At 43.0% G+C, this 27,179-nt stretch overlaps 2 protein-coding genes across 2 annotated transcripts in view; one reads left to right on the forward strand and one right to left on the reverse strand.

Annotated features, from left to right (window-relative positions):
• Positions 1–338: 338 nt before the first annotated feature.
• Positions 339–27,179, reverse strand: part of map3k2 (mitogen-activated protein kinase kinase kinase 2) — a 69,787-nt gene continuing 42,946 nt past the window's right edge. Inside the window, exons 14-17 of the mRNA XM_084332315.1 lie at positions 26,295–26,426; positions 23,879–24,008; positions 2,368–2,545; positions 339–1,743 (exon numbers count right to left, since the gene is read on the reverse strand). Of these exons, the coding sequence (XP_084188441.1) occupies positions 1,524–1,743; positions 2,368–2,545; positions 23,879–24,008; positions 26,295–26,426 (660 nt within the window). The 3' untranslated portion in view covers positions 339–1,523. The remainder of the gene's footprint in view (positions 1,744–2,367; positions 2,546–23,878; positions 24,009–26,294; positions 26,427–27,179) is intronic.
• LOC311238730 (store-operated calcium entry-associated regulatory factor-like) lies at positions 5,377–6,893 on the forward strand (the record flags this gene model as incomplete). The annotated part of the gene is made up of 2 exons (XM_084326903.1): positions 5,377–6,114; positions 6,517–6,893. 2 exons carry the CDS (start codon positions 5,377–5,379, stop codon positions 6,811–6,813), a joined length of 1,035 nt encoding a protein of 344 aa, XP_084183029.1. The 3' UTR covers positions 6,814–6,893.

Below are 27,179 nucleotides of genomic sequence, written 5' to 3' on the forward strand. Positions count from 1 at the left end.
AGACCCGCGTCGGGAGTCGAGACCCGCGTCGGGACAGTCGAGACCCGCGTCGGGACAGTCGAGACCCGCGTCGGGACAGTCGAGACCCGCGTCGGGACAGTCGAGACCCGCGTCGGGACAGTCGAGACCCGCGTCGGGACAGTCGAGACCCGCGTCGGGACAGTCGAGACCCGCGTCGGGAGTCGAGACCCGCGTCGGGACAGTCGAGACCCGCGTCGGGACAGTCGAGACCCGCGTCGGGACAGTCGAGACCCGCGTCGGGACAGTCGAGACCCGCGTCGGGACAGTCGAGACCCGCGTCGGGACAGTAGAGACCCGCGTCGGGACAGTCGAGACCCGCGTCGGGACAGTCGAGACCCGCGTCGGGACAGTCGAGACCCGCGTCGCGACAGTCGAGACCCGCGTCGGGGGGAGGTTGTCAAATCACAGAAGATTCACTTCCAAATGTCTTCTCTGGTTGTATGAACTTCCTGGTAGGGCCGGGGGGCGATACGGACAGAAATTAACATACCGGTAATCGTAAGGAAATATTTTTTAGCGATCCCTATAGCTGCTCATGTACGCAATATCACATATCAAATCAACCTGATGTTCATCTAACGAGACTACATATTAACGTAGTGGCATCAAGTGAAAATTCTAGTTTTCAAATGATATTCCCTCAAATATTTCACACCTCATTTCATGAGACGTTGAAATTAATATGTGCTTCTTGTTATGATCTACACAACAGAATTGTGTACCACGATATCATCACGATATGATCCCATGATTTTTTTTTTTTTTAAAGACGATAAACTATATTATTGAATTACTGCCCTGTTCGGTTTTCTGGCATCCATTACCGTGTCCTATGTGACAAACTTCGCCCTCCCTGGTACTCCAAGTAGGTTGAAAATAACACGCCCCCCAAAATGATGTGGCGATACCATCGATCCAGACCTGGAACAGTGACAGCTGTGTGTTTGTGAGGGAGTGTTCTCTGCGTCCTGTCTTATAATTAGGGGGTTCTGTGTATATATATATATTTAGCAGCGTGTCTGGGTTTCTGCAGCAGTACATTCCTGGTCGGGGGGAGGTGGGGGCTCCAGATTAAATCTCCATGTAGGTCCAGAACACAGAATAGTCTCACAAAAAAAAAAAAAAAAGGACATTGCAGGAGAGAAATCGTACAAACATAAAAAAGGAGAAATTTTTCAAAGAGTTCTTCTCATCTTTTAAGGGGAAGCACTTACCCCTTCTCTGTGAAATTAAGGTGCAACTTTGCCTAAAGTAAAACGTTCATGTCCTCCAATGGGCAGTCTCCTGAAAACAGAGAGCCAGGAGCGGTCCCCGACCCCGTCGCCTCCCCACGCGCCTCCTTCCCCGTTCGTTAGATCCTCCCTAAAAGTCTGGTCCAGTGGGGGTTCCTGTGTGGTGGAGCCGGAAGGGCTGGGGGAGGGAGGGGGGGGTCAGAGACGGGGGGGAGGGGGGAACCCGATCAGGTTAAGGCCATGTCTGGCAGTTCAGCCGGGGGCTCGGGCTTAATGTACGAAGATGTGCCTCAGGAGCTCGTCAGCGGATGGCCGCTGCTTCGTCTCCACAAAGATGCGCTTGAGGAAGTCGCGGCTGTGGTCCGACACATGGCCGGGCAGCACAGGGTTGGTGGGCTGCGTGGCGATCTTAAAGATGGCCGCCATGGCCTCGTACTCGGCCCAGGGGGGGCGCTGAGTCAGCATTTCCACAACGGTGCAGCCCACGCTCCTAAAAGACAAGAGGAGTGGCGTTAACCTCAATACTTGGTAGTAGGACTTTACCAACATTGCAACGTGTCTAAACCTTAATGGGGCACGCCGACATTATGGGACATTTCCTCTCTGTGCATTCAGTAGAAAAGCTATCCGGCCACTAGCCTTGATTAAAACTCCCGAAGGAGGTGTTTTTGGCCAACAGCTAGGCTAGCCGGTCCGTATCCACTTCCATTAATTAGGGCTAAACTAGGCTAGCTAGCAGCTGGATAGCTTTCTACTGACCGCACAGAGGGGAAATTGGTATCTATCTTATCGTCTGACTCTGGAGAAGATGGTAAGAACATTTCACATAATGTTGGTGTGTTCCTTTGAGAAAACCATTAAATCTGGGTCACACAGTGTACCAGATATTTTATTAAATATTATAACCCCCCCCCCCCACCCCCACACACACTTGATTAGTCTGGGGGGGTTTTCCAACCAGCTCAGCCTCTGTCCTGGGTAGATTTCCAGAGAACCTGCCCATAGAGCCAGTGTTTTCAGAGAGCAGATTTCGACACTGGAGAAACAACGTGCCAGTGCTGTGACTCCTACACAACTTTAGACGTCGCAGAGGCTTTGATGAAAGCATTCTCACCAGATGTCGGCCTTCCTGCCATACCCCTCTCCGCTGATGACCTCCGGGCTCATCCAGTAGGGGGTGCCGGTCACCGACTTGATGCCTGTTCCTGACAGACAGATGGTCTGTAACCGCCGGCTGGCGCCAAAGTCCCCCAGCTTCACGTTGCCCACCGAGTCCCGCAGGATGTTGGCCCCTGGGAGGAACACGGGCGGAATGTCAGGTGGAAGAGAAACAAACATGCAGAGACCATTAGAGACAAGGGGACATGTTGTGTTGTGTGCGGAGGGCTTAAAAGACATTCAAACAAATGTTTACAGTTACAAGTGAGTTACAACTAATAAGGTAGGTGGTCGTAGACATTCTGGCACAGTGCTCCCTGTGGAATACACTTTATATTGAAGAGCGTTCCTTCTACCCCTTAGTTAGAATGCTAATTCCAACAACACCCATGGTATTCTTACATGCAGCACATGAGCAGTGTATGGTCATGGACAATTTCTAGTAGATACTTGATGTCTATTCCCTCTTGTAGCCTTGTTTGAAAGGCTACATGCATGCTTTGTTGAAACCTCACTGAATTCGTTTGGCTAGAGTTTCTTTCTTTTAACTGCAACAACTTTCACCAATCAAAGATATCCTGGGGGAAAAAAAGACGACGAAACGAGAGACATGTCAGAGATCATTGGACAACTGGCGACCAGTGTTAATTTTGTCAATGGAAATTATGACTATATGGTCATCAATAGGGCTGACCCCTATTAGTCTAATAGTCGACTAATCCAGGGGTTCCGAAACTTTTCAGGCCAGGACCCAGAAAATAAGGCGTCAGAGAGCCGCGGCCCAATGCACATCGTCAATCCTATTACGTTAGTTCAAGTTAGTTATTCATTTATATGTGCAATTTATGAGAGGGCTAACTTGTTGCAAAATAATAATGATAATAATAATAGCCTCATTAAAATACTATTGTTGCTTCGGTTGTTTTCAGCGTTTTATGTGCATAATCTGTTATTTAGTTTGAAATGTTCGTTGAAATAAGTAGATTTTTTTGTTTTTGTTTATTTATTAAGTTAATATAAAACCATATAGTCACATTTTAGAATACAATAGAATAGAATACAACTAGAAACACTGTCCTGGCCTGCTTCTAAGTTCAGTGGCCTGACAAAAAAATTAAAAAAATTATAAATAAAAAAAAATAAAAAAATGATTTTTTATTTTTTTTTAATCATCTCGCGGCCCACCCGTGGCTGCTCGCGGCCCACCTTTGGGTCGCGACCCCGACTTTGGGAACCACTGGACTAATCGATTGAAAGGAGCCGTAGTCGACTGCCAACTTCTTAGTCGAATGCAAAAAAATATATATATATATTATAATGTAATTTTCTTTTGTAATATTTTTTTTTGTATCATTCTTTCCAAAAGCAAAGAGGCCTAGAAGCGTGGCTAACGCTAATGGCACGCATACCAGAGGCTAACTGCCTAAGAAAACAGGCACAGAGGCACTGAAAGAGGATTTCACCCATCTAATGAACACACTAGACTAGGGATGGGCGTGAGTAATCGTAGCTATGAATTAAAAAAGAAATTTAATCGAAATTATAATTTTTTTATTTTTATCCACTTTTTCTCCCATTTTCTATTTTTCTCCCACCCCAATTTCGTATCATCCAATTCAACCCTCCCCTGTCTCGAACGCTGTTTCTTGCCTCCCACAAGCCGGCTGCAATGTGGACTAAGTCATACATAGCACGAGTCCCCTCAGATACTCGAGGTAACAGCAGTCGCATCTTTTCACCTGCGCGGCGCGATCTTTCAGCGTCAGGGGTCTGCGCTTTGGACGGGCGCCGCCCCATCGCTTCCGATTCTACTGCGCAGGCGCACCAACCGACCTGTGGGAGTCACTGTCCACAACGCCCGATCCCCACCCATCAGTTTCCCACCCCCTAATACTGCCAATGTGTATTAGTACGGACGACCAGCTAAACTGAAAGCAATGTGGAGCGCTGGTCTCGAACAGGCAAACCCAGCGTTTCCAGCATTCATGGTGAGTGCCTTTCCCACTGCACCACGTAGCCGCCCTGAAATTATACATTTTTATGAAAATATATATCTAATTTTCTTTTTTACATATCTTTTCACATGTATGTGTAAGATTATAACTGTTTGTTGGTTTCCTTAAACATATATACGTGAATGAACAAAAAATTATAATAATAATCTAATATCCTATATATAATTTTTTTGTTAAAAAATATACTTTGAGTAATACACGATCAATCGAGTATATGCGAACAATCAATCTGGATTTTTTATTTAAAATGCCCATCCCTACACAGGGAACATTCTAGAACATTTGTGATGTCACAGTATGATGTCATAATAGAACATTCTAGAACATTTGTGATGTCACAGTATGATGTCATAATAGAACATTCTAGAACATTTGTGTTCTATATATATATTCAACAATTCTCTATGACAAGAGGAGCAGAGAAGAAGGAGACAGAGACGATAGAAATGTGTTTTGAAGATGAGAAGAAGAAGAAGAGGAGTGTAAACTTTCTCAAGTGTGGACGAAGCAAGAATTGTGGAGGGCAGTAATACGCCACGATGCGTCTACACTGCCGGAAATTCAAATAAGAAGAAGAAGAAGAAGAAGATGAGAAGAAGAAGAGGGTAAACAATCAAAATATGGTTTACCAGAGGCCTAAATATGGCACACCACTAGTGTAGTATAAGAACTGAGGAGGGAAGAAATACGCCAAGAAAGAAGAAGAAGAGACCATCAAAATAATTGCGGAGGGCAGTAATACGCCACGATGCGTCTACACTGCCGGAAATTCAAATAAGAAGAAGAAGAAGAAGTCTACTCTGCCGGAAATTCAAATAAGAAGAAGAAGAAGAAGATCTCATTGTGCATCTTGAAACAGTACTACATTAGCAGAGAGCTAACTAACTAACTCAGACTGTCGACTTGTGAACGTTGGCTTTGTTTTATTGTATCCCTGTCGTTTTGGGAGCATGGAGTTTCACGGCGGTGGATCTGGAGGTTTGGTCAAGATGATTCTGGTTCTTGTACCTTTATTCTTCTTCGTGGGCCTCGTCAACAGTTGGAATGAAGGTCCTGGCAGTGTGCTGCTGCGTGACGTGCAGGTGTTGACGTTGTACCGCGGTCGTTACACCACGGCGCGCCGCTCCAGCCCCATCCCTCAGCTGCAGTGTGTCGGCGGATCTGCAGGCTGTGGGGCGTTCGCTCCCGAGGTCGTGCAGTGTCACAACAAGGGGTCGGATGGCGTGGATGCTCAGTGGGAATGTAAGACTGACATGGACATGGCGTTCCGCTTGGGCCAGGTGGAGGTCAGCTGTGAGGGGTACAATCATCCAGACGACCCCTACGTCCTGAAGGGCTCCTGTGGGCTGGAGTTCACCTTGGAACTCACCCAGGAGGGGAAGCACAGGCAGGGCGGCTCCCACCACGGCTCCAAGGGCTTTGGAGCTTTTGGAGAATATGCCTCAAGTTTCTTCGGTGGTTCCTCCGGTAAAAAGCATTACCATGGCAACCAGGAGCCATTGGCGAGCGAGGGTTCCGGCAGCCTCTGGGGAGTTGACGTGCTACTGTTGCTAGGCTACGGCATCTACAAGCTCTTCCTCAGTGGGAACACGGCCCAGGGGGGACAGGAGGGGGATGCTGGAGATAATCGCCATGGATTCGCCACAGGACCCCCGCCCCCAGGCTTCAGACCTGACTTCACTGGCCCGGCAGCCTGAATACTTTCGACAACAAATGTTTGTTTCCGCGTCTCTGATTGGCCCGCGCGTTTCTGGTCATGTGACATGTGCGCCAATCGTGGGACCGCAAGTTTCTACACTGGTTAAGCTTAGGCACTCTTTCGAAGTTGGTTAAGGTTAGAGTTTGTCTTAGAGCATGGCGATAGAACGCCTGCCCTTCTTTCGACGGTTAAGCTTCGGAACTCTTTCGAAGTTGGTTAAGGTTAGAGTTTGTCTTAGAGCATGGCGATAGAACGGCAGGTAGTTTGCAGGCTGTTAGACCCGGAAATAGGCGCAGAACTTGCTGTCCCACAATTGACGCGCACATGTCACATGACCTGGCCAATCAGAGCGCAAAACTCGAACGCGGAAACAAACATTTGTTGTCGAAAGTATTCACCCGGCCCGTCCTTGCCAGGCTGTGCCGGTGCTAACCCATGCTATGGCTTCCACAGTAACTTCACCCATGGACCGCATTACCCAGGAGGCCATGCTGTGCCAGGCTCAGGGACAGGAGGTGGCTTCTGGACAGGCCTGGGAACAGGAGGCATGCTGGGATACCTGTTTGGTAGCCAGAGGGGCCAGCCTCATAGCTACACCAACTACAACAACCCCAGACCTCATGTCCCTCAGCCCTTCAGCTCTGGAACCCATACTGCGACAGCTTTCGGTGGTACCAAGAGGCGATAGGATCCTGGGAGGTGAAGACACCTCATCTCTCCTCCTGAGACACCGCTCTCTCCTCCTGACACCTCCTCTCTCTCCTCCTCTGCGGACAACCCATCTTGAGGTTTATTGTATTGTATTGCATTCATTCATTCATTTAGCATTTATTTTAAATTTGTTGGACTTTATGGTGTTCTTGTTTTGTTCTTGACTTATTGTTATGTTTCTTCTTGACTTGTTTAAAGAAGACGTATCCGGCCCATGGGGACATTAACGTGTGTTATCGGGCCTTACAAATAAATTTGATTTGATTTGATTTGGTCGTTAGCCGCAGCAGCGTTCCAGCTTTTCTGACCAAACTTTGGACACTGGTGGAAGACCCAGAAACTGACCCTCTCATCTGCTGGAGCCCAAATGGAACTAGTTTTCATGTATTTGACCAGGGTCGCTTCTCCAAGGAGGTTCTTCCAAAGTTTTTCAAGCACAAGAACATGGCCAGCTTCGTACGACAACTCAACATATATGGATTCCGTAAGGTGGTCCACATCGAGGATGGGGTTCTTGTGAAACTGGAGAAAGACGACACAGAGTACCAACATCCTTATTTCATCAGAGGACAAGATCAGCTGCTGGAGAACATCAAACGCAAAGTCACCAATGTGTCCAATCTGAAGCAGGATGAGCTGTTTCCTGAGGAGGTGTCTAAGATCCTCAGTGATGTTCAGCTGATGAAGGGAAAACAGGAGAACATCCAAGCCTATTACATCTCTATTAAACACGAGAACGAGGCTTTGTGGAGGGAAATTGCCAGTCTGAAACAGAAAGACTCCCAGCAGCAGAAAGTTGTCAACAAGTTGAAGAGAAAGATAGTAACGACTGAACCAATGTGCTTGGGGCAGGCTGATCTGCCCGCTCTGCTGGAGCTGGAAGGAGATTCTTATTTCACATCGGAACCTTCGGAGGAGGACGATTCCACCATGTAACTAACCTGGACCTGGACATCTCCCCAAGTCCAGCAGTTGAACCAGTCGCCGATGTCGTTAACGTCAGACGCTTCATCGCCCAGGTCCTACGTGTCGCCCAGGATCAGCACGCCACAGACTGGCTCCCACGAACCCCACCACAGCACGCCTCCCGTCATCTCACAGCCAAAAGTGAGCACGCCGGTGGTGAAGCAGGCATCCCATCCTCATCGATTTATGACAAACATGTGGTGTGGTGTACACACTGGAGGGGAAAACTGCTTTTGGTATGGACTTTTATATTTGTATGTGGACACTAGTGATATTGAACTAATGTCACACATATTGTCAACATTGTTGACATGTTTACTTTTTTTTACTTTCACAAGAAGTGTTTATTTTAGAGTAATGTTTTGTCCATGTATTGTCTTTTTCTAGATGGTTTTTCTACCATCTAACTGCTTGTGGGTTTATGGGAATTACAGAGCAACCTGTTGCACAAGTAACTAACTATTTTGTCATTATTGTGTGTATACTGACAGAGTGATGGCTGTAGTATTGATGAAACTATCAAAATGGTATAGGGTTGGAATCAATTCACTTTAAATTCAATAAATTAAAATCAAAACAAATTGTTTACTTTCTGATGATAGAACATCCATTCATATTTACTTGTCATTAGGTTGGATAGTAAAACCTTTTCATGACAGAACTTGTACAATATTTAAAATAAAATCTACATCTTGAATTAAAAAGTGAATTGATCCCAACTTTGAAATATTCTCATTAGAATGTACGATTAGCTAATAATATGGATGAATTGTAAGCGTCAAGATAAGTGGGAACTGGGAAGGTGTGAATTGATGTCTTAGAAGAAGTATGAAAATTCAATATTAAATTTTAACCTACTTTGTATGAAAGGCTTCATCTTCTGAGTGCAACAATGATAGTTTTTAGAAAACGTTCTGCCGTTGACTAGAAACACCTTCAAACAATATCTGAAATAATAAAGAAATAAAATATAATACTACTACCTATCTTGCTAATATGTCTATACTACTATGCACACAGAGTGTAACAGTCTAGCTTGATATTATTTGATGAACAATGCCACTGACCCTTAGCTGCCACAGATGTACCTCCTGGTAACATGCTGTTCACAATCTAAGTTGCTTTGGATAAAAGCCTCAGCTAAATGACTCAATTGTAAAATGTGAGAATTCAAAACAGTGGCTGGTGAGCCAAAAAGTTAATGTCAAGCCCTGGGTATGACATGCCAGTAGTATGTGTCAGGAGTATAAAGTAAGTGTGCAGGACAAGGCGTGGAAACCACATACAGAACAAAACATCTATAGGACATTCAAGTAAAAATGGCCACATTCATACAGGTATAAGACTTTTCGAAAACAGTTGCACTAGAGAGGCATAATGCATACAGCATCTCAAGCAAATCCACAATGTCAATTTTTTATGATCAGTTCCACCATTCAGCAAATATATTTTTTATCCAACAAACATACAGTCGATGAATCCCAAGTAGGCAAGCGTTTTATTCATTCTGTATTAGTACAAAAGAATTAAAACACAATTCCCAGATATGGCCACAAGCGAATCCACTGGAAACTGTGTAACATCATAAGATATTCACTGTGCTTGCTGGCAGAAGAACATTATGTGTGGTGATTTAAATGGTAAATGGACTGCATTTATATACTGTAGCACTTTTAACCAAAGCAATTCACAACTTATGCCTCACACTGATGGCGGAGGCAACAATCCAACTGCCAACCTGCTCATCGGGAGCACTTAGGGGTTAAGTGTCTTGCTCAAGGACCTTCCGATTAACCTCTACCTTCACTGTCGCTGTAGGCTGTCATTTATTCCATTTTAATATTTCACATTTTGGAGCCAAATAAAAGTTAATGAAGAGGAAAAACCTTGAAGTCCGATTTTGCATTTGTCTCTCAATAGCATCAACAAAGCCTAAAGACAGCATGTGTGAAAGAGAGACGTATATAGAGAGAGACAGAGATAAAGTGAGTATATAGACAATCCTATGGACCAAAAGTTGCCTTGAGGCTCCAGGTATGATGTATGCAGTTATAAAGTTTTACTTGCCGACTACCTGAGCTCTGACTATCTGAGCTCTGACTACCTGAGGTCTGACTACCTGAGCTCTGATTATCTGAGGTCTGACTACCTGAGCTCTGACTACCTGAGCTCTGATTATCTGAGGCCTACCTGAGCTCTGATTATCTGAGGCCTACCTGAGCTCTGATTATCTGAGGCCTACTTGAGCTCTGACTACCTAATGGGAGTAGACCAGGTAAATAAAGTGAGTGAGTTTATTCCATTATATCAAGTTCAGTTTTCACTAGGGATGCTCGATATTGGCTTTTTTACCGATACCGATATACCGATATTGTCCAACTCTTAATTTCCGATACCGATATCAACCGATACCGATATATGCAGGGTCCCCCCCCCCCCCAAAATTGAATAATTTCAGGTAATTAACATTACATATCTCTTGTTGTGGAATTAACACAACATTATGCATACTTTTGACAATAAATAAAAATCTGAATTTGTTCTTACTTTGAAATGTAAAAAAAAAAAAATCACATTTTAATGCCGATATCGGCCGATAATATCGGTAGGCCGATAATATCGGACATCCCTAGTTTTCACTCATGAATCACAACACTGTTTTTCCTTCACACAGAATATGACCACCGGTCTGTAGTACAACGTTCATTCATTGGTCTTCACCCAAACGCCCACAGAGACAAAGTCGATCTCTTTGTGCTTTTCAATGTTGCGCTGCGTGACAAGTGAGGTGATGGTGATTCTCGCAGCGTTTAGATTAGATTCAAATGTATTGTCATCATGCAGCACAAGTACAGCACAACAAAGTTTGGCATCCAACCAGAGTGCAAATGTAAACAGTAAAGTGCAATAGTATACAATGTACAGGTGATTAAATTGGGTATAGAATATATAAATTAGTACTACTGAGTAATAGTGTTAATCAGATGTACGTATGTACTAGGGGCGTCTATACTTTCCGTAGCCGCATTTCTGCAGACCCCTCTCTGATTGGTTGAGCCCATTTCTGCAGACCCCTCTCTGATTGGTTGAGCGAAGCCCCTCTCTGATTGGTAAAATGAAGCTCGGGGGTAGACACCGGCTCGTGTGGTGAGCACAGACCATCGCTATAGTTTCCCAACAGGAGTAAAGTCTGTAGCAATCCGAAGTGACATTGACCACCAGACTATTGGTTCCGAAACATGTATGTTCCAGGCTGCAATTAAAACTTTGAATCTGAGAGTGCTGGTCCAGCTTCCTGCTTTCTTCTAACTGTCTAGTTAGGCATTAACTGTGTTAATCTAAATGTTACATTGTAACTGTCTAGTTAAGGCATTAGCTGGGTTAATCTAAATGTTAGGTATTGTCACACCAGGATCAGTTGGTATGATGAAACACATATTATATGTTTGATTGAAATGTTGTGTCTTACTAATAATAACTAATTCCTTGGTCAATAGAAGTCTCTGTGATACTTTCTGAATATGATGTTCCCAAAATGTTTGGGAACATCAAATGGGCAGGGTTATAATAGAAGAAAGACAGTGTAAACAATATAATTAACTCTGAATATAATAATGAGGAAAAAGAAACAGGATAAACAACAAGGTGCATGAGATGAACGCGAAATAACATAACGTTATGTTATTTATAACGTTACAATGTGCATAACGTTATGAATAAAACGCGAAATAACATATAACGTTATGTTATATAACGTTACAATGTACAGTTTCTGACAGCTGGCTGTGTTGTCACGCGAAATAACGTTATACGCGAATCTGGTAGTCAATTTCTTTTTATCTTCTTGATATGATAACATTACGCTCGCCTTTTGCCGCGTGATGAGCTAAACCAATCAGAGAGGGGCTTCGCTCAACCAATCAGAGAGGGGTCTGCAGAAATGCGGCTACGGAAAGTATAGACGCGTACTAGGGATGGGCGTGAGTAACTCGTAGCTATGAGAAAAAAAAAATATTATAAATCTTTATGAAAAAAAAATATATATATATTATTTTTTACATATCTTTTCACATGTATGTGTAAGATTATAATTGTTTGTTGGTTTCCTTAAACATATATACGTGAATGAACAATAATAAGTAAAAAAATAAAAATAAAAATTCTAATATATATACCGTATATATTTTTTTTTGTTAAAAAAATATACTTTTCCGCTTTAAGCTAGATCTGACGAGATGGTCCTCTCTCCCCCTCTCGCTTCTGGGAAGGGTTAACCTGATAAAGATGGTGGTCCTACCCCGATTTCTATACGCTTTTCAGCATATACCAATATTTATTAATAAAGCCTTTTTCACTTCGATTGATCAACTTATAGGTTCATTACTGTGGGGTAACAAAAGAGCACATATTAAGAGGACGATTATGCAACTTCACAAATCGGAAGGGGGTTTGGCTTTGCTTAATCTTCGCTATTACTACTGGTACTGGGCATGTAATATAAACAAACTCCTTTACTGGAGGACCAGGAGGGAGGAAGAAGACCAACCCCAATGGGCTCGGATGGAAGTCTCCTCTTCAAAGTACTCACTCTGGTCTGTGGCAACATCCCAATTACCCATTTCGATCCCTATTAAACAGGTGGCTCAGAACCAAATTGTGACGGAAACTTTGAAAATCTGGAATCAGTTTAGGAAACAATTTGGCCTACACGCTCCCGTCAGGGCTAGCTCCAATCTCTCGTAATCACATATTTTTACCATCCTGTTCTGATCCTGTATTCAGAAGCTGGGCAAACAAAGGTTTGCTAACCATTAATGACCTCTACTCCGGAGGTGTGTTCTCGTCGTTTGCAGAATTGTCGAAAAAATTTGGTCTCCCAAATTCCCACCTTTTCCGTTTTTTTCAGATCAGACATTTTGTTCAAAACCAATTCCCACAATTCCCTGGCCGTCCTCCAGACTCTAGGACTGACCCTCTCCTATCGCTCGGTACCGGGCGGAAAGGGCTCGTCTCAATTTTATATGATAAAATATTTTGGTTGAACCTAACTTGCTTAGATTCCCTGAAAGCCAAATGGGACGAGGATCTGGGAATTATCATTACAGATGAACAATGGGATCATATACTAGACCTGGTACACACTTCCTCTATATGTGCGAGACACAGTTTGCTGCAGTGTAGGATACTGCATAGAGTTCACTACACCAATGCGAGGTTAGCAAAGATATACCCGGATAGAACGGATGCGTGTAATAGATGTAAACAATCTCCAGCCGATTATATGCACATGTTTTGGACGTGCCCCAAACTCACAGAGTTTTGGACTACAATATTCGATACACTGAGTAGGGTCCTGGGAGTGGCGTTAGACCCAGATCCACTCACTGCCTTTTTCGGAATCCCGAATACCCCTACGATAATATCTAGGGCTGCAAAACGAGTTGTGGCGTTTACTACCCTCCTCGCTAGGAGACTTTATTTTGTATCCACTTTCTCTCCCATTTTTTCTATATTTTTCTCCCATCCCAATTTCGTATCATCCAATTCAACCCTCCCCTGTCACGAACGCTGTTTCTTGCCTCCCACAAGCCGGCTGCAATGTGGACTAAGTCATACATAGCACAAGTCCCCTCCGGTACTTGAGGTAACAGCAGTCGCATCTTTTCACCTGCGCAGCTCGATCTCTCAGTGGCGAGGAGTAACGCGTGGGAGGCTCACGCTGCCCCCGACACTTCCTGATTCTACTGCGCAGGCGCACCAACCGACCTGTAGGAGTCGCTGTCCACAACGCCCGATCCCCACCCATCAGTTTCCCACCCCCTAATACGGCCAATGTGTATTAGTATGAACGACCAGCTAAACTGAAAGCAATGAGGAACGCTGGGATCGAACAGGCGATCCCAGCGTCTCCGCATTCGTGGCGAGCGCCTTGCCCACTACGCCACGTAGCCACCCCCTCCTCGCTAGGAGACTTATTCTCTTTAAGTAGATATACCCTTCCCCACCCACTCACAACAGATGGATACATGAGATACTACATTGTGTTAAGCTTGAGCGAATCAGATTCTCCCTAAAGGGCTCCCTTGAAACATTCCAAGTGACCTGGCAACCATTTCTGCAACACATCGATACCCTGACTATCAATGAAGAGACTTAGAAAGGATAGAGCTTTACACCTCTAACTGCACTTCCTTATTTTTTATCGTTATTTTATTCCTATTTTCTAATCCCCCCCCCCCCCTTCCCTGTCCTGGTATGTATGGGTGTGAATGAGACCCCCGGGGGCTGGGTGGGTAACTGGGGGAGGGAGAGGGGAACGGGAGACGCAGATGCGGAAGGTCAGACTACTCTCAAGAATTACCACAATATTATGGGCAGGGGTGGGGAAAGGAGTGAAATAACCTCATTGATGACGTTCTTCCACAGCCACAGCCGTGCTGGAGAAGTTTTCTTTTTGTGTTTTTAGTTCTTTCTTTACTTCTTTGTATCTAATTATTTGTGCATAATACAGATAGGTCTGATTGATACTATTATTGTTTTTTGGTTTTCTTTTTTGTTTTCCTTTCCCAGTAGCATCTATGCTGTATGTTTGGATGTTTTGCAGATGTGTCTTCAACAACCTCGGTGTGGGGGGGATGGGGTGGGTATGAGGGAGGGGAAGGGGAAATGAAAGGGGAAGAAAAGAAGAAAATATGGAAAATGTATAATATTGACGATTGTAAATGTATGTACTATTTTTCCTGCAATAAAGAAAAAAAATATATATATATATACTTTTCGAGTAATACATGATCAATCGAGTATAGCATGCGATCAATCGATCTGGATTTTTCTTTAAAATGCCCATCCCTACACTAGACTAGACACATTTCAACATGTATCCATCAGTGGACCAATTGCATGCTTTCGCAGAGGACAAGAAGCCTTCTGTCGACTCCTTCAGACATTAACACATTCGTGGCCAACCGTGCACGTATATACGTGTTTCGGATCCAACGCTTGAGGGCCAACCACGTATGTATACATGGTAAGGTTGTTTTGGCTTTTATTCCATTGTAATATCCTACTCAATGTCACCGAGCGGCACTGCAGATTTACCCTACTCTTGGGATTTGGAAAAGTGCATTACCGGCCAGATCCCCGTAGGGGCGGCGTCTCGATAATGCAGTGTTCCCTGTTACAGACCGGTGTTTTTTTTTTTCATCGTGGGTGGACTTTTTTGTTAGCCTGAAGCTATGCCTGTAGCATGTAGCCTGGAATACTTTTTGGGACGCTGAATTCAGTATGCAGTAAAGGAATATAACATCAGCCAATGGACATATCGATCTACCAGATGGCGATCGATAACTGGGAAATCCTTTTTGGGATCCAACCGGCCCACGGTAAGAGCTTTTTCACGTAAATTACAGCCCGATCGGGCCTTGCTTTGATAGCCAACCAGCCGATCATCGAATGAGGCTAATGCAGTTATTGGTAATCAATAATCAGAAACGACGTCCCCCGCCCCCCCTTTCATGCATTCATGGTGGACCATGATACCGATAATATGCATTTTGAGTTTTAGCTCTAGCTTGTATATAGCCGAAACGCCATTCGATTTAACGTTATTAGCTTAGCACCCTGTATCTCGCCTTCCAGGAAATACCCCAGAACATTGCGGTATAACGTTCATATTCACGACACTATAAAATGGGAACGTATTGATGGAATTTTATTTTATTTAAGGCATATATATATTTTTTTTTTATCCACTTTTTCTCCCATTTTCTATTTTTCTCCCATCCCAATTTCGTATCATCCAATTCAACCCTCCCCTGTCTCGAACGCTGTTTCTTGCCTCCCACAAGCCGGCTGCAATGTGGACGAAGCCATACATAGTACGAGTCCCCTCCGATACCCGAGGTAGCAGCCGTCGCATCTTTTCACCTGCGCGGCGCGATCTTTCAGCGTGAGGGGTCTGCGCTTTGGAGGGGCGCCGCCCCAATCGCTTTCTGATTCTACTGCGCAGGCGCACCAACCGACCTGTAGGAGTCGCTGTCCACAACGGCCGATCCCCACCCATCAGTTTCCCACCCCCTAATACTGCCAATGTGTATTAGTACGGACGACCAGCTAAACTGAAAGCAATGTGGAGCGCCTTGCCCACTGCACCACGTAGCCGCCCTATTTAAGGCATATTGAAGGGACGGTTTATAGATTCAGATTCAGAGTATTTATTTGCCACATAGAATCATACAATCAGAGTTTCTTCATTACACAATCATAATTATCATTCCATGGACAAAAGGAGCAGGAAGAAGAATAAATCTTATAGTTACCTGCCCCTTATTCCTAAACTAAACAAGTATTTACTTAATGGTCGGCGTACAACCTAATTTGCACAAATAATAATTTATACCATTATACAAGAAACACACAATCCACAGTTAAACAAGAAAAAATTAAATAATAATAATAATAAAGAATAAAGAATTAAAAAAAAAGAGAAAAAAAAAATCTCACTATTCAGATCACATTTGATTTTCATACAGACTAAATATATATATTTTTTTATAATATTTTTTGAATTGATAAACACTTACATCCCTTAAGCTCGCTATGGAGAGAATTCCACATCTTTACACCAATAACTAGGGATGCCCCCCGGACCCCGGTTTTAAACGGGAACCGGTACTATATTAGAAAATACCGGAGTATTTATAAGCTCAGACGTCCTCGGTACTGCTATCGATACTCTAGAGAAATTATTATTATTATTATTATTATTTAAAAGTTGCGAACGATCCTCTCTCTGTCTCTGCACGAGAAGCGAGCCGCAGCCAGCGAGTCAATTATTACACACACTCCTCGCGAGTCGCTCGCTAGTGCTACACATAGACATACGGGTACTACATACGGGTACTCCTTAATGAAAGTTCTGTCCCCGACGCCCCGTGCTATAGCGCGCTGCACACAGACAGCAGCTCTGCATGCACTGAGTCGTGATCATGGCGGATAGAGCGAAGCGTTCTAAAGTATGGATATACTTTACAAGGGTCAATGCCGACAATGCACGTTGCCACAAGTGCAACAAAACATTTGCCAGTAAGGGTGGCAATACGAGCAAATCAATTTATCAAAACATCTGTTGGCAAAACATGATATTAGTGTGCAGAAATGCGCGTATTCGACTGCCTTGCGCGCAGTGTTCCATCTGCATCCACTGCAGCCGTAAGCCAAGATACGGAGTTGCCTAGGCTAATAACGAATTATTACAAATAGGCTAATAAACAAAACAATTGTTTAGCTACAAATACTACAATCTAAACTTTTTATAGATCGTCAAGCTGAGGCGTCAGCCACTATGTCCCAGCCCAGTGAGCCCAGGGCCACCACACATCCTCCCTCTACCTCCCTCCACCACCCAAAGTCCTTTCTCCCTAGCAGCTAGAGGAAGGATGACAGAGGATAGGGTGAACGAGTGTCACAGTTCTGTTAGCCTTTTGCATTTGTTGTTTATTATAAAAAGTCTATAATTCAGAGTCAGACACATTTAAAACATTGTTGCTGCTGTTGCTGAAGAAATTATATTAATTTATTATATTTATTTATAAAGATATATAAAAGAACATTGCTGCTGCTGTTGCTGAAGAAATTATATTTATTTATAATACTTATTTATAAAGTTGTATTTATAAATAATAAAGCAATGTTGATTCTGTTCTTAATTAATTGTCTTTTTTTCTTGCAAAAAAATAACCAAAAAGAACCGATAAGAGTATCGATAAAGTACCGAACCGTTAAGCAGTATCGATAAGAGTAGTAGTATCGATAAAATCCTAACGATACCCATCCCTACCAATAACTGAAGGACACATCTGTTTAAGTGTGGTACGTGCAAACTGATGTTTAAAATTGTATTTTCTCCTACTAAACTCACTTTCTAAATGAAAAAGATTTTGTAGTTTTTCTGGCAGTGTATTATTTCTTGCCCTAAACATAATTAACATTGTTTGAAACTTAACCATGTCTTCAAGTTTAATTATTCTAGATTTAATAAATAATGTATTTGTGTGTTCTCGATAACTCACTTTATGTGTGATTCTTACAGCCCCAGTATATATAATGGTTTTATATTGGTCCCATAAGTATTCCCCCATACTTCAACACAATAACTGATATAAGGTGAGATGAGTGAACAGTAGAGTGTTCTCATTGCCTCATACTCTAACACATCCTTTACTTTATTCATAACAAAAATACTCTTGGACATATTTTTTTTAACGTGTGCTATGTGCGATTTCCATGTTAATTTATCATCCATAATCACACCAAGAAAACGAAATTCATTAACTCTCTCTATATCAACTCCATCTATGGTCAGTACTATATTTTCATCTAGTTTTCGATTGCCAAAAATCATAAATTTTGTTTTTTTCAGATTCAGTGATAGCTTATTTACATCAAACCATTTCTTTAGCTTTGTCATTTCATACACAATATATTCAGCTAGTTCCTTTAAATTATTTCCAGAGCAAAACAAATTTGTATCATCAGCAAACAAGACAAACTGTAATAGTTTTGAAACATCACAAATATCATTAATATATAAAAGAAAGAGTTTGGGCCCCAAAACCGAACCTTGCGGTACCCCACATTAAATTTTCATGAGCTCAGATTTGACATCTGCCAACTGCACATATTGTTGCCTATTGTGGAGATAACTACTCAACCATTCTAGAACCATTCCTCTCACACCATATGAACGTAATTTAGAAATTAGAATATTATGATCTAAGGTATCAAATGCCTTTTTTAAATCAATAAACACCCCTATTGTTAACACTTTGGTCGCCAGGCTTATATTCTTAATAAACCATCCCACGCCAGCTCTATTTGTCTATGGAGAAGTTCCCCTTCTTTGCAGGGCTATAACTTTTTAAATTGTATTGCTAAATTGACATTACTATGGCCCATTCAACATCAAGTATCTATTGTTCAGGGTGTAGCAACGTTATACTTTTTCATTCACATATTCATACTAAAATACGGTCTAAAGCAGGGGTCAGCAACCTTTTTGACATGGAGTGCCTGTTTGAAATATAGTTGTAACTAGTGTGCCTCAACAATATTCCATGCATCGTAATTTTTTTTCCCTCATAATCAGGTATTTATAATGATAATTTTTACATTATTACATCATTATTGTTATTGTTATTATTAACAATATTATTATGATGGTTGTATCAACCCTAAATCTGAGTTGGGGGGGGGGGGAATGCAATGCAAACAAACAGCTGCATACAGTGCGACCATTTCACTCACATTTGCCCATTCATTTTTTGACACATCACACACCATCGGTGTGTGTACTGTACGTGTGCTGTCATAGCTCCACCTACAGGCCTAATGGAGAACACCAGGAGAACACCAGGATGTGAATGGAGGGTGAATGTGAGGTATATCGTGTAAATAAGTTTTGATTGATTGCAAGACTACACTGTAAAAGAAATAATAATAATAAGTTACCAGAACTTAAAAATATTGAGTTCAGTTACTGTGCATTAAGGTTTTCAATCCATAATAAGTTAACAGAAAAATAAGTACACAACCACATTATTTCAACCTAATAAAACTATGTTTATTGTCATTGTTTTAAGAACACAAGTTGACTTGGTAATACTCACATTTTGAGTAAAAAAATGGCTTTTAACATGTGCAATGTTCAATGAAATAGAAAAATAAATAATAAAATGTGTTGATTAATCCCACTGGTCACAATGGTGACCGTAATAATGTTTTTGTTATAAGGCTCTGCAAATGTTACTGAATGATGTAGCAATGTATTTCCAGCTAAATTGAAATAATAAACAAATAAAGGGTCTCAATTAAATATGTGGTAGTAAAAAGAACCTGTGGGAGGATTTCAACCAGATAAATGCGACAACAGTGCAAAATATTTCACTATAATATTTCAAAGCAAAAAAAAATAAAAATAATAATTATACTTTTTTTCTTTTCTTTTTTTAAAATTCTTACTGCTGCCCCCTGTGCCTATGCAAATGCCCCCGCGTGCCTATGCAGGCATGCGTGCCTAGGGTTGCCTACCCCTGGTCTAAAGTATAAGTATGTTTTTATCGTTTTCTGCAGCTTTCTCCAGAACGTGATTTATAGCCCTAAATGCATTATATTGATGATTGTATACAGTTTGATAGCAATCTGCGCGAGATAAAAAATTTCAAATGGACGTGCTTCTAGAAGTTACTACTTATCATCTGATGTTGACCAGATGGGGGGGGGGGGTCGTTTATAATTCCGTGGCCAACGTTAGATGATTCATCTAGTGTGGGTGATATGATAATCAGAGCAGTTTGTATCGAACACGTTAAAAAATAACGCTGAAACTAACCGTAGCTTCCTCGGGCCGTTGGGCGATGAGCGTGGAGCAGAAATATTCCTATTATGGTATGTAGAAATATCGGGTCCATTTCCAGCTTGTATAATAGTATATATGTCCAAATCATGTTGTTTATCGAGTTATTGGCAATCGATCGCTATGTATTGTGTCGAGATCGAGTCCCGGGAGCCAAACAGAGTGCCCGGAAGTAATATGGCCGACCAGCACAACCTCCATAGCACTTCCTGTTTGGCGATTGCGCCGATCGGCCACCAGATGGCGCTCCTGAACCGCCAGAGAGCTCAGTGGGCCCTCCTGGTGGATCTCAGGCCAGCGGAGGGGAAATATGAATCCGATCACAGATTTTTGAAATATTGATATAAGGACGCTGTACAGCGTCCTCCGGCAACTTGAGCATGGCCGGGAATGACGCTGTACAGCGTTTCCCGGCAGTCAAAGTGTTAATGTAGATCATGTGACACTAACGTGACTAAATTATTTATGCATGATCGTTGACTACATCTGAGGACACAAAAATGTACTTTACAAAAACCATGACGAATTCTCTTAATTTATGTTGACTAAAACAAGATGAGACAAAATAATTATAACTTTTAGAATAATTCACATTATTATTTCAGCATTTCCGGCTAGCCATATCACTGAAGAAGGACACATGTCTGTTTCCTATTCAGGCTGCCATTAAAAACATTGAACCTGAGAGTGCTGGTCCGGCTACCCTGCTTTTTGATATACTCAACTTTATGGGACTACAGCACCCAGTGTCAGAACTTGAGAGCGCGGTCTAACTTGACTATATTAACAGATTGCAATACAGTACAGCTCAATACACACAATTGCACTATGCCGTCCGAGAACGAGTATATACGTGTTTTGAAAAAGAGCGTTGTGGACCAGAGCCACGAGTATATACGTGACGAGTTGTTATTGTTTTATTCCATATTTATAACGCTTCTTAGGTACCCGATCCACTACCAGCATCTTTTCACATATTTGATTTTCGAAACATGCAGTACCGGCCAGACCCGCTTAGGGGCGCCATCGCTCCACTGCAGTATCATTATGTGAATTAAAAAAAAAAATAAAAGTACAGTTCTGTGGGCGTATCATAGTTCCTTGATCCCAGCCGAACATCCTCCATCTTGGATCAGCTTGACGAGCGGTTTTTTCAGCGTGGAATAATGGGATTTATGATTAGCCAATGTGCATATCGATCTACCAGAATCCGATGACTGGTGAGGAAATGCTGCCGGCGATCACATGGCCTGACGGTAGGATAATATTACCCCAAATTACAGCTGGATTGGACATTGTTTTATAACGTAACGTGATCGGTCAATGAAAATGCTATATTGAACGCACACTGTATTGGTAATCAATAATAGTAATCGGCGTTCCCCGCCGCCCCCATTTCATCCATAGATGCTCTGTAATACTCTGGATGCTAGGCAGTTTGTTTTAGAGACAAAAAGTGCGATAAACCTTATATTCACGACGCTATAAAATGACAACCAACCGATGGATTTTATTTTCTTTAAGCCATTATGAAGGCACGGTTTATGCACTCAAGTGACAATGAGAATGGACAGATAGCAATACTATAAATGATATATAAAGCTCTTAGAAAGTACATCGGTTTGTTTACTTTCTGCTGTCCTCTGAGGCCTAAATCGCCGGGCCCCGCCGGTCGTCATAGTGTTAAAGGGGAACTCCAACATTTTGGGAAATTTGCTTATTTAACATCTTCCCTGGAGTTAGACAAGAAGATACATACCTTTTTTGTCTGTGTGCGTGCATTTAGCTTTGGGAATAGACGCTCCGTTAGCATAGCTTAGCTTCATCACTGGAAGTGAAGCAGATCCGTAGCCTTACAGTGCCTTACAGTGTATTGCAAGGTCTGACATTGACCAAACTTGATATGCATGACCTTGGTGGGCTCTAGGTCAACTCCTGAAAAGGGGGTCAATGTCAGACTTTGCAATCAAAAGTTAGGGGGCTAATAACCCTTGCCATAATTTCAGTGCGCCCCCTAACTTTTGATTGCAAGGTCTGACATTGACCCCCTTTTCAGGAGTTGACCTAGAGCCCACCAATGTCATGCATATCAAGTTTGGTCAATGTCAGACCTTGCAATACACTGTAAGGCACTGTAAGGCTACGGATCTGCCTCACTTCCAGTGATGAAGCTAAGCTATGCTAACGGAGCGTCTATTCCCAAAGCTAAATGCACGCACAGAGACAAAAAAGGTATGTATCTTCTTGTCTAACTCCAGGGAAGATGTTAAATAAGCTAATTTCCCAAAATGTTGGAGTTCCCCTTTAAGGGGTTGCAGACCAGAGAAAGACTTTCGTCTTGTTTACATCAGGGTCCCCCATTTTCAATTCATCATAACATATATGACATACATGACATACAGACAGACAGTACTGCTACATCTATACATTTATGACATACCAGATTTACAAATACAGTACTGTTTGTGATACAAAAAGAGTCTAAAAAAAGAGAGTATATACATTTGACGAAGAAACTGTACATTGGAGGAGGTTGGTAGGTACTAGGTAGGAGGTTGGTAGGTGGGGTGGGTTGAGTAGGTGGGTGGGGTGGGAGGGGGGAACTGTACGTGTGTGAAATTTGTACAGTAGGTCCCAGTGAGAATTGCAATCAGTGTGTACTGTGTATTTACACTATCCTATTGTTGCTTTGTTGGTAAAAAAAAAAAAAAAAGGCTATTTAAATCAGAATATGCTCCATTGATTCCATGTCTGACTATTTCTGAATCTATTGACCATTTCAAGGAATGTTTGGTTACTATTGGGCTACTAGCCTTATACGGAACTTATTGTGAATCAGCTGATAGGGTTTTGACTAGACAAAAATGTCATCCGTTTTCTGCGACTAAATCTAGACTAAAACAAAAAAGACAAAATCGAGACTAAAACTGACTAAGACTAAAATGCTCAGACCTGTAGTTGACTAAAATTGACTAAACGAAAAATAAATGAAGGTGACTACATATGATGAAAACGAAAAAGGAGCATTTGACACATGACTAAGACTAAAACTAAATTAACACTGCTGGCGACCACCTCTTCCTGCAGGGACCCCCAACTGTTGGAAATTGGCGCCTCTACTATAAATATGGAGTAGTGGGGTGTATATACACAGGTATATATATTAGATGTATACACAGGGCTAACGACCAATAAGAGTCTAGAGGGGGAGCTGTAGTGGGGCGTATACACAGGGCTAACGACCAATAAGAGTCTAGAAGGGGAGCTGTAGTGGGGCGTATACACAGGGCTAACGACCAATAAGTCTAGAGGGAGCTGTAGTGGGCCATATACACAGGGCTAACGACCAATAAGAGTCTAGAGGGAGCTGTAGTGGGGCGTATACACAGGGCTAACGACCAATAAGAGTCTAGAGGGAGCTGTAGTGGGGCGTATACACAGGGCTAACGACCAATAAGAGTCTAGAGGGAGCTGTAGTGGGGCGTATACACAGGGCTAATGACCAATAAGAGTCTAGAGGGGGAGCTGTAGTGGGGCGTATACACAGGGCTAACGACCAATAAGAGTCTAGAGGGAGCTGTAGTGGGGCGTATACACAGGGCTAACGACCAATAAGAGTCTAGAGGGGGAGCTGTAGTGGGGCGTATATGTCCATCACCCTCACCTTTAATGTCCCGGTGGACGATCATGTTGCTGTGCAGGTAGGAGACGCCCTCCAGGATCTGCCGGGTGTAGCGGCGCGTCACATTCTCCGTCAGCGCCCCGTACGACTTCAGCTGGTCCTTGATGGAGCCCTGAGACGACGATCAAGAGTTTAGAGACCAGGGCCCGGCTGTAGAGGTCCAAGCACTCGCCAACCACCCGCACAATTGGCAGTGCTCACGGGTGAGAAGCCGGTGGGATATTGAGTCCCGGTCGTTGCAATAGCGACTCCTACTGGGGATCTGGGGGAGATGGTGTGAACTTCTGCGAGCGTTACGCTCTCCCAGTGAAACCCCTCGCTGTCCGGTGAAAATAAGCTACAGTCGACTGTATCAGAGGAGGCATGTGGTAGTCTACATCCTCCCCAGAACGACAGTAGGGTATCTACACCCTCCCCAGGCCGACAGCAGGGTAGTCTACACCCTCCCCAGACCGACAGTAGGGTAGTCTACACCCTCCCCACACCGACAGCAGGGTGGTCTACACCCTCCCCAGACCGACAGTAGGGTAGTCTACACCAGCGGTTCTCAACAGGGGTGCCGCGGCAGAGAGCTGCCAGGGGTGCCTTTTTTTTCTTTTTCTTTTTTTTTTTATTCTTTTTGTATTACAGAAAATTATCACTAAAGTTCTATCTGTTGCAGCTGCACTGTTTTCCATGAAAATACAATATTTGGATAAGTTTGACCATTTCTCAAAATCTGAAAATCATTATTTAATAAAACACAGAAAAGGATCACCAAGTTACTCTAGCTTCCTGACACATCTCGATCCAAACTCTTGGAAGAACTCATTGAAATCTCATCTGATACCACCTGGAGAGATAGTTTCAGAGTGTGGTGCTGAGTACCAAGTATCTCATGATGCAGCAGTTAAGGTGTTGATACCATTCAGCACCACATATCTGTGTGCAGCTGGCTTTTCATCCATGACAGCTCTGAAAACAAAATATAGGGCCAAGTTGAGCCTTGAGGATGACATGCGTGTTGCCTTGTCAAAGATCTCCCCACGTATTGACCGTATTATTAGCCAGCAGCAGCAGACCTCACATTGAGCTAGAAATGTCCACTGAGTGAACGAGTGCTTATTTTCTGTATTTATTTATATTTTTTGAGAAATGGTAACTTGGTGATCCTTTTCTGTATTTAAAAAAAATACATGATTTTCTGTTTTTGAGAAATGGTCAAACTTATCCAAATATGCTATTTCTATGGAGAACAGTGCAGCTGCAATAGATAGCACTTTAGTGATCATTTTCTGTATTTAAAAAAAAATACATGATTTTCAGTTTGAGAAATGGTCACACTTATCCAAATATGCTATTTTTATGGAAAAGTGTGCAGCTGCAACAGATAGCACTTTAGTGATAATTTTCTGTAATTTTATAGAAATATGCCATTTGATTTACTACTACAAGCAGTGTAATGTCAACAGTACTAAGCAATTTAGACCTGAAACACCTGTTGATAATGCATTATATAGCGTGCATATACACACAAATGTGTTTCCCGGTTTCTTAAATAAACATTATTTTGAAAGCAAGCACTTTTGTCATCATTGTAGCAAAAAAGACAGGACGGGAAAAGTCTTTATCGTATGTAGGGGTGCCCTGGAATATTTTATTGAACACAGGGGTGCCTTGGCAGCAGAAATGTTGAGAAGTACTACAGCAGGGTAGTCTACACCCTCCCCAGACCGACAGCAGGGTAGTCTACATCCTCCCTAGACCGACAGTAGGGTAGTCTACACCCTCCCCAGACCGACAGCAGGGTAGTCTACACCCTCCCCAGACCGACAGCAGGGTAGTCTACACCCTCCCCAGACCGACAGCAGGGTAGTCTACATCCTCCCCAGACCGACAGTAGGGTAGTCTACACCCTCCCCAGACCAACAGCAGGGTAGTCTACACCCTACCCAGACCGACAGCAGGGTAGTCTACACCCTCCCCAGACCGACAGTAGGGCAGTCTACACCCTCCCCAGACCGACAGTAGGGTAGTCTACACCCTCCCCAGACCGACAGCAGGGTAGTCTACACCCTCCCCAGACCGACAGCAGGGTAGTCTACACCCTCCCCAGACAGACAGCAGGGTAGTCTACACCCTCCCCAGACAGACAGCAGGGTAGTCTACACCCTCCCCAGACCGACAGCAGGGTAGTCTACACCCTCCCCAGACCGACAGCAGGGTAGTCTACACCCTCCCCAGACCGACAGTAGGGTAGTCTACACCCTCCCCAGACTGACAGTAAGGCAGTCTACAACCTCCTCCTCAACCAGGAAGGGAATTGGCATTCGTTATCGGAAATAGAAGCTTCTAAATATCTACATCTGTATCCACTCACCCCAGGCATGTACTCCATGAAGGTCTCAACATCACTCACCCCAGGCATGTACTCCATGAAGATGGAGAGCGTCCGCTCCATGGAGTCCCGCAGGCAGCCATAGTACTGAACGATGCGCTCGTGGCACAGGTTCTTCAGCAGCTGGATCTCACACTCAAGTGCACTCACCTCCTACACACACACACACACACCAGATGGAGCCATTAGGGCCGTCACATGGGCAGCTCCCCTGATGATTCATTGAGTTAGGACTTAGAACAAAGATATCTCCAGTAGGCTCTGACCATTCCAGTCTACACCAACTCTCAGACATACAATAACTTACAGGACGTCCATTCAGTTTTTTTTTTTTTTTTTTTTTTTATATACGCGTAGTCCAGGCCAAAAAGGAAACGTTTTCTAATGAGATATAGCGCTTCGTAGTGCTAAAATGTACCCATTCGAAGAGATTAAATAATACAACTTTAAAACATGTCATGTAGATCACAGAGCAGATGCCCAGTTCATCTACACAGCCTCCATCCATCCACATCACATATTCATCCACTCACATTATTCATTTACATTTAGTCATTTAGCTGACGCTTTTATCCAAAGCGACTTACAAGTTCTGTACGACAAGTCATCAGGAAGGGCACAAGTCTATCAGCTGAGTAACAATGTTCATCAAAGTGTTGAGTGTTACAGTGTAGGTTAGTTTATTAGGACAAGTGCATGACAGTGAGGTTAGTTAGGGTTAGATTTGTAAACAAATTTCATCCACTCACATATTCATCCACTCACATCCACGTACGAATGTGTATGTTGAGGCCAAAATGTCATATCACAATATTTGTACACATTTTCAAGTTTCACAATATGACAATATTTGCCACATTGCTTTTCTATGGCTAATCGTAGGGCTGGGTGTCTTTTCAAGGTACC

This window comes from Notolepis coatsorum, assembly GCF_963971535.1.
Source record: "Notolepis coatsorum genome assembly, chromosome: 1".
Classification (NCBI taxonomy): domain Eukaryota; kingdom Metazoa; phylum Chordata; class Actinopteri; order Aulopiformes; family Paralepididae; genus Notolepis; species Notolepis coatsorum.